The 7,947-nt window shown below is 57.7% G+C and overlaps 2 protein-coding genes across 2 annotated transcripts; one reads left to right on the top strand and one right to left on the bottom strand.

The window, feature by feature from the left end:
* Window positions 1–1,001: 1,001 nt before the first annotated feature.
* On the top strand, window positions 1,002–2,466 carry LOC120510895 (uncharacterized protein C19orf47-like). The gene is made up of 3 exons (XM_039727248.1): window positions 1,002–1,193; window positions 1,288–1,540; window positions 2,441–2,466. Exons 1-3 carry the CDS (start codon window positions 1,092–1,094, stop codon window positions 2,464–2,466), a joined length of 381 nt encoding a protein of 126 aa, XP_039583182.1. The 5' UTR covers window positions 1,002–1,091.
* Window positions 2,467–2,468: 2 nt separating this feature from the next.
* Window positions 2,469–6,803, bottom strand: LOC120510897 (the record flags this gene model as incomplete). Its single annotated transcript, XM_039727250.1, has 3 exons — window positions 2,469–2,866; window positions 3,214–3,917; window positions 6,487–6,803. Coding segments are annotated over 3 exons (1,367 nt in total), but the record flags the coding sequence as incomplete, so codon positions are not given.
* Between the last annotated feature and the right edge of the window lie 1,144 nt (window positions 6,804–7,947).

The raw sequence follows: 7,947 nt of genomic DNA, 5'->3' as shown, positions 1-7,947 counted from the left end.
TGGATCCTGAGGTTCCCTGATGGATTCCGGGGTTCCTCAGCGGATCCCAGGGTTCCCTGGTGGATCCCGGGGTTCCCTGCTGGATCCTGAGGTTCCCTGATGGATTCCGGGGTTCCTCAGCGGATCCCAGGGTTCCCTGGTGGATCCCGGGGTTCCCTGCTGGATCCTGAGGTTCCCTGATGGATTCCGGGGTTCCTCAGCGGATCCCAGGGTTCCCTGGTGGATCCCGGGGTTCCCTGCTGGATCCTGAGGTTCCCTGATGGATTCCGGGGTTCCTCAGCGGATCCCAGGGTTCCCTGGTGGATCCCGGGGTTCCCTGCTGGATCCTGAGGTTCCCTGATGGATTCCGGGGTTCCTCAGCGGATCCCAGGGTTCCCTGGTGGATCCCGGGGTTCCCTGCTGGATCCTGAGGTTCCCTGATGGATTCCGGGGTTCCTCAGCGGATCCCAGGGTTCCCTGGTGGATCCCGGGGTTCCCTGCTGGATCCTGAGGTTCCCTGATGGATTCCGGGGTTCCTCAGCGGATCCCAGGGTTCCCTGGTGGATCCCGGGGTTCCCTGCTGGATCCTGAGGTTCCCTGATGGATTCCGGGGTTCCTCAGCGGATCCCAGGGTTCCCTGGTGGATCCCGGGGTTCCCTGCTGGATCCTGAGGTTCCCTGATGGATTCCGGGGTTCCTCAGCGGATCCCAGGGTTCCCTGGTGGATCCCGGGGTTCCCTGCTGGATCCTGAGGTTCCCTGATGGATTCCGGGGTTCCTCAGCGGATCCCAGGGTTCCCTGGTGGATCCCGGGGTTCCCTGCTGGATCCTGAGGTTCCCTGATGGATTCCGGGGTTCCTCAGCGGATCCCAGGGTTCCCTGGTGGATCCCGGGGTTCCCTGCTGGATCCTGAGGTTCCCTGATGGATTCCGGGGTTCCTCAGCGGATCCCAGGGTTCCCTGGTGGATCCCGGGGTTCCCGAGGGGATCTGGGTGGATCCCATGGAAATCGGGGTGAATTTCAGTGGATTTCTGGGTGGATCCCAGGCAGGACCGAGGGGGTCTGGGGTGGATCCCGGTGGATCCCGGCCTTTCCCCGCAGGATCCACAAGAACATGCTGCTGGACCTGACCAGGGAGCTGATGAAGGAGCTGGGCATCACCGTGGTGGGCGACGTCATCGCCATCCTGCGCCACGCCAAGGTGGTCCACAGGCAGGTACGGGATCCCCCGCGATCCGCCGGCACCCGCCGGGATCCGCCGGGATCCGGGACCCCCCAGAACCTCCCCGTTCCCGGTGGATCCCCCGCAGGAAATGTGCCGGGCGGCCTCGGAGGCGCTGCAGCCCGAGGCTGCTGCGGGATCCCAGCAGGATCAGCAGGATCGTGACCGGGATCAGCGGGATCACGATCGGGATCACCACCGGGATCACCACCGGGATCCTGGCGGCGCCGCCGGCAGGATGATCACCAACAGCCTGAGCCGGGACCCCGCCCCCCGCGCCCCCCGGAAGCCGCCCTGCTCCGGCATCTCCGTCACCGTCCCCAACGGGGCCGCCAAGGCCGGTAAGGAGGGGTGGGGGATCCCAGGGGATCCACTGGGGGGACGGGGTCACCCGAAATATCCTGGGATCCCTCGGGGATCCACTGAGGAGCTGGGGTTCCCAAGTGGGGCTTTTCTTACCCAGAATATCCTGGGATCCCTGGGGATCCACTGGGGGGACGGGGTCACCCGAAATATCCTGGGATCCCTCAGGGATCCACTGAGAATCTGGGGTCCCCCAATGGGGCTTTTCTCACCCAAAATTATCCCCTCAGAGCTCAGGAATCCCTCAGGGATCCACTGTGGGGCTGGAGAGCCTGGGGGAGGGCAGGGGGATGGGGATCGAGTGATCCAGAGGGAGCTGAGATCACCCCAAACCAATCAGAGAGGAGCAGATCCCCCTTGGATCCCGCCAGATCCCCTTGGATCCCCTGGATCCCTTTCCCTTGTCCAGACATTGAGGAGCTGGGATCGATCCAGAGGGGTTGGGAGGAGCTGAGATCACCCCAAGCCAATCAGAGAGCAGCAGATCCCCCCAGATCCCCCTGGGATCTCTCAGGATCCCTTTCCCATGTCCAGGGGTCAGGGAGGGGCTGGGATCAATCCAGGGGGGTTGGGAGAAGCTGGGATCACCCCAAACCCATCAGAGAGCAGCAGATCCCCCTCGGATCCCCCCGGATCCCTGTGGATCCCTTTGCTGTGTCCAGACATCAGGGAGGGGCTGGGATCGATCTGGGGGGGTGGGATGGATCCAGAAGGATCAGGGAGGGCACCCAAACCAATCAGAGAGGAGCAGATCCCCCCAGATCCCCCGGGATCCCCCCGGATCCCCCTGGATCCCTTCCCCATGTCCAGGGGTCAGGGAGGGGCTGGGATCAATCCAGGGGGGTTGGGAGGGGCTGAGATCACCCCAAACCAATCAGAGAGCAGCAGATCCCCCCGGATCTGACCGGGATCCGCCGGGATCCGCCGGGATCCACCGGGACTGACGGCGGGGCGGGGATCACGGGGATCCACTGGGACCCCCCCCAGGATCAACGGGAATCTGCTGGGACTGAGAGCAAGAGTGGGGATCCCAGTGATCCACTGGGATCCACCTGGAATAACCAGGAATCTGCTGGGACTGAGCAAGAACGGGGATCCCAGGGATCCACTGGGATCCACCTGGAATAACCAGGAATCTGCTGGGACTGAGCAAGAGTGGGGATCCCAGGGATCCGCTGGGATCCACCTGGAATAACCAGGAATCTGCTGGGACTGACAGCGGGGCAGGGATCCCGGGGATCCACTGGGAACTCCTGGAATCAGCGGGAATCTGCTGGGACTGAGAGCAAGAATGGGGATCCCAGGGATTCTCTGGGTTCCACCAGGACTGACAGCGGGATGGGGATCCCAGGGATCCGCTGGGAACTCCCAGGATCAGTGGGGATCTGCTGGGACTGAGAGCAAGAACGGGGATCCCAGGGATCCACTGAGAACTCCTGGAACCAGCGGGAATCCACTGGGGCTGACAGCGACAACGGGGATCCACCAGGATCCACCGGGACTGATGACGGGATGGGGATCCCAGGGAACCGCTGGGATCCACCCGGAATAAACGGGAATCTGCTGGGACTGAGAGTGAGAATGGGGATCCCAGGGATTTGCTGGGATCCACTGGGATCCTCCAGGACTGACGGCGGGACGGGGATCCCAGGGATCCACTGGGATCCACCTGGAATAACCAGGAATCTGCTGGGACTGAGAGCAAGAACGGGGATCCCAGGGATCCACCGGGATCCACCTGGAATAACCAGGAATCTGCTGGGACTGAGCAAGAACGGGGATCCCAGGGATCCACTGGGATCCACCTGGAATAACCAGGAATCTGCTGGGACTGAGCAAGAGTGGGGATCCCAGGGATCCGCTGGGATCCACCTGGAATAACCAGGAATCTGCTGGGACTGACAGCGGGGCAGGGATCCCGGGGATCCACTGGGAACTCCTGGAATCAGCGGGAATCTGCTGGGACTGAGAGCAAGAATGGGGATCCCAGGGATTCTCTGGGTTCCACCAGGACTGACAGCGGGATGGGGATCCCAGGGATCCGCTGGGAACTCCCAGGATCAGTGGGGATCTGCTGGGACTGAGAGCAAGAACGGGGATCCCAGGGATCCACTGAGAACTCCTGGAACCAGCGGGAATCCACTGGGGCTGACAGCGACAACGGGGATCCACCAGGATCCACCGGGACTGATGACGGGATGGGGATCCCAGGGAACCGCTGGGATCCACCCGGAATAAACGGGAATCTGCTGGGACTGAGAGTGAGAATGGGGATCCCAGGGATTTGCTGGGATCCACTGGGATCCTCCAGGACTGACGGCGGGACGGGGATCCCAGGGATCCACTGGGATCCACCTGGAATAACCAGGAATCTGCTGGGACTGAGAGCAAGAACGGGGATCCCAGGGATCCACCGGGATCCACCTGGAATAACCAGGAATCTGCTGGGACTGAGCAAGAACGGGGATCCCAGGGATCCACTGGGATCCACCTGGAATAACCAGGAATCTGCTGGGACTGAGCAAGAGTGGGGATCCCAGGGATCCGCTGGGATCCACCTGGAATAACCAGGAATCTGCTGGGACTGACAGCGGGGCAGGGATCCCGGGGATCCACTGGGAACTCCTGGAATCAGCGGGAATCTGCTGGGACTGAGAGCAAGAATGGGGATCCCAGGGATTCTCTGGGTTCCACCAGGACTGACAGCGGGATGGGGATCCCAGGGATCCGCTGGGAACTCCCAGGATCAGTGGGGATCTGCTGGGACTGAGAGCAAGAACGGGGATCCCAGGGATCCACTGAGAACTCCTGGAACCAGCGGGAATCCACTGGGGCTGACAGCGACAACGGGGATCCACCAGGATCCACCGGGACTGATGACGGGATGGGGATCCCAGGGAACCGCTGGGATCCACCCGGAATAAACGGGAATCTGCTGGGACTGAGAGTGAGAATGGGGATCCCAGGGATTTGCTGGGATCCACTGGGATCCTCCAGGACTGACGGCGGGACGGGGATCCCAGGGATCCACTGGGATCCACCTGGAATAACCAGGAATCTGCTGGGACTGAGAGCAAGAACGGGGATCCCAGGGATCCACCGGGATCCACCTGGAATAACCAGGAATCTGCTGGGACTGAGCAAGAACGGGGATCCCAGGGATCCACTGGGATCCACCTGGAATAACCAGGAATCTGCTGGGACTGAGCAAGAGTGGGGATCCCAGGGATCCGCTGGGATCCACCTGGAATAACCAGGAATCTGCTGGGACTGACAGCGGGGCAGGGATCCCGGGGATCCACTGGGAACTCCTGGAATCAGCGGGAATCTGCTGGGACTGAGAGCAAGAATGGGGATCCCAGGGATTCTCTGGGTTCCACCAGGACTGACAGCGGGATGGGGATCCCAGGGATCCGCTGGGAACTCCCAGGATCAGTGGGGATCTGCTGGGACTGAGAGCAAGAACGGGGATCCCAGGGATCCACTGAGAACTCCTGGAACCAGCGGGAATCCACTGGGGCTGACAGCGACAACGGGGATCCACCAGGATCCACCGGGACTGATGACGGGATGGGGATCCCAGGGAACCGCTGGGATCCACCCGGAATAAACGGGAATCTGCTGGGACTGAGAGTGAGAATGGGGATCCCAGGGATTTGCTGGGATCCACTGGGATCCTCCAGGACTGACGGCGGGACGGGGATCCCAGGGATCCACTGGGAATGGGAATTCTGCTGGATCCGCTGGGTTCCCCCCGGAATCAGCGTGAATCTGCTGGGACTGACAGCAGTGGATCCCAAGGATCCCAGGAATTGGGATCCAGTTGGGATCTGGATCTCAGGGATCCCAGGAATGCTGGGATGGGGATCCTGGGGATCCCGGGAGTGGGAATTCTGCTGGATCCGCTGGGATCCCCCCAGAATCCATGGGGATCCACTGGGATCTATGCCAGGAACAGGGAGCCTGGGACAGGGAATCCTGCTGGGATCGATCCTGAGCCCTGGGAGCCATCCCAAAATCCCCAAATCCCCTGGGATCTGCCCCAAAATCCCCTGGGAGCCATCCCAAAATCCCCAAATCCCCTGGGATCCGCCCCAAAATCCCCTGGGATCCGCCCCAAAACCCCCAAATCCCCTGGGATCCGCCCCAAAACCCCCAAATCCCCTGGGATCCGTCCCAAAACCCCCAAAGCCCCTGGGATCCGCCCCAAAACCCCCAAATCCCCTGGGATCCGTCCCAAAATCCCCAAAGCCCCTGGGATCCGCCCCGAAACCCCCAAATCCTCTGGGATCCGCCCCAAAACCCCCAAATCCCCTGGGATCCATCCCAAAATCCCCAAATCCCTTGGGATCCGCCCCAAATCCCGTGGGTTGGTCCCAAAACCCCACAGATCCATCCCAAAATCCCATGGGTTGGTCCCGAAATCCCATGGATTCACCTCAAAAATCCCGTGTGTTGGTCCCAAAATCCCAGAGATCCCAAAACTCCATCAATCCATCCCAAAACCCCACAGATCCCACGGATCCATCCCAAAATCCCACAGATCCCAAAATCCCACAATTCCATCCCAAAACTCCACAGACCCATCCCAAAATCCCGTGAATTGGTCCCAGAATCCCACAAATCCATCCCAGCATCCCAGAGATCCAAAAACCGCACAGATCCATCCCAAAACCCCACGAGATCCCGAAATTCCATGGATTGGTCCCAAAATCCAATGTATCCATCCCAAAATCCCACAAATCCATCCCAAAACCCCACCGATCCATCCCAAACTCCCTCGTCTCTGCCCCTTTTGGGGTCATTTCCCCTGAATTTTGGGGATTTCCGACCCAGAGGGATCCTCAGGGATCCCAAGGGCATTGGACAGGATCCAGGGGGATCCAGGGGGATCCTGCGGGGTCTGGGAGGGAAACTGAGGCACTGCCTGGATCCCACGGATCCCATTATTGATTCTGTTATTGATCCAGTCCCTGATCTGGTTTCTGCTCCCATTGATCCCATCATTGATCCCATCACTGATCCCGTCACTGATCTCATCACTGATCCCATTATTGATCCCATCATTGATGCCATTGATCCCATTGCCAATCCCATCATTGATCCCGTCACCGATCCTGTTATTGATTCCATTATCAATCTCATTGATCCCGTCCCCGATCCCGTCATTGATCCCCTCATTGATCCCATTATCGATCCCATTACCGATCCTGTTATCAATCCCGTTACCGATCCCGTTCCCTGAAACACCCCAAAAATAACCCCCAAAACCACCCAAAATATCACCCAAAAAGCACCCGAAACATCCCCCAAAAAACACCCAAAATATCCCAAAAGTATCCCCAAAATATCCCCCAAAAACACCCCAAATATCCCCCAAAACCACCCCAAATATCCCCCAAAACCACCCAAATATCCCCCAAAAACCACCCCAAATATCCCCAAAGTATCACCAAAATATTGTCAAAATATCCCTCAAAACCACCCCAAATATCCCCCAAAAACACCCAAGATATCCCCAAAGTATCCCCCCAAAACACCCCAAAGAGCCCCAAAAAACCGCCCAAAATATCTCTGAAATTGGCCCAAAGTTTCCCAAAAAAACACCCCAAATATCCCCAAAAGACACCCAAAATATGCCTGAAATAGCCCCAAAATACCCCCCAAACCACCCCAAATATCCCCAAAATATCCCTGAAATAGCCCCAAAATATCCCCAAAGTATCTCCAAAATATCCCCAAAATATCCCTCAAAAAACACCCAAAATGTCCCCAAAAAAATACCTAAAATATCTTTGAAATAGCCCGAAAATATCCCTAAAATACCGCTGAACAAGCACCCCAATATCCCCCAAAACCACCCCAAATATCCCCAACATATCCCCAAAAATATCCCTGAAATAGCCCCAAAATATCCCCAAAATATTCCTGAAATAGCCCCAAAATATCCCCCAAATCTCCCAAAAAAATCCCTCAAAACCCACCCAAAATATCCTTCAAAAAACACCCCAAATATCCCTAAAGTATCCCTAAAACCCTCACAAAATATCCCCAAAATATCCCCAAAAAATGCCCACAAATCCCTCAAAAAATCCCCCAAAATATCCCCAAAATCCCCTGAAAAACCCCTCAAAAACCACCCAACCCCCCCCAAAATGCCCAAAAATCCCACAAAAAATCCCCCAAAAATCCCTCAAAACCACCCAAAATATCCCCAAAAATAAATTTTTAAAAGCTCAAAAATTCCCCAAAAAACCAAAAGTATTCCCCCAAAAATCCCTCCCCAAAATACTTCCTGAAATAGCCCCAAAATATCCCCCAAATCTCCCAAAAAAATCCCTCAAAACCCACCCAAAATATCCTTCAAAAAACACCCCAAATATCC

This window comes from Passer montanus, unplaced genomic scaffold (assembly GCF_014805655.1).
Source record: "Passer montanus isolate IOZ18808 unplaced genomic scaffold, ASM1480565v1 scaffold600, whole genome shotgun sequence".
Taxonomy (NCBI): Eukaryota; Metazoa; Chordata; class Aves; order Passeriformes; family Passeridae; genus Passer; species Passer montanus.
This window is presented reverse-complemented; position numbering and strand designations above follow the sequence as displayed.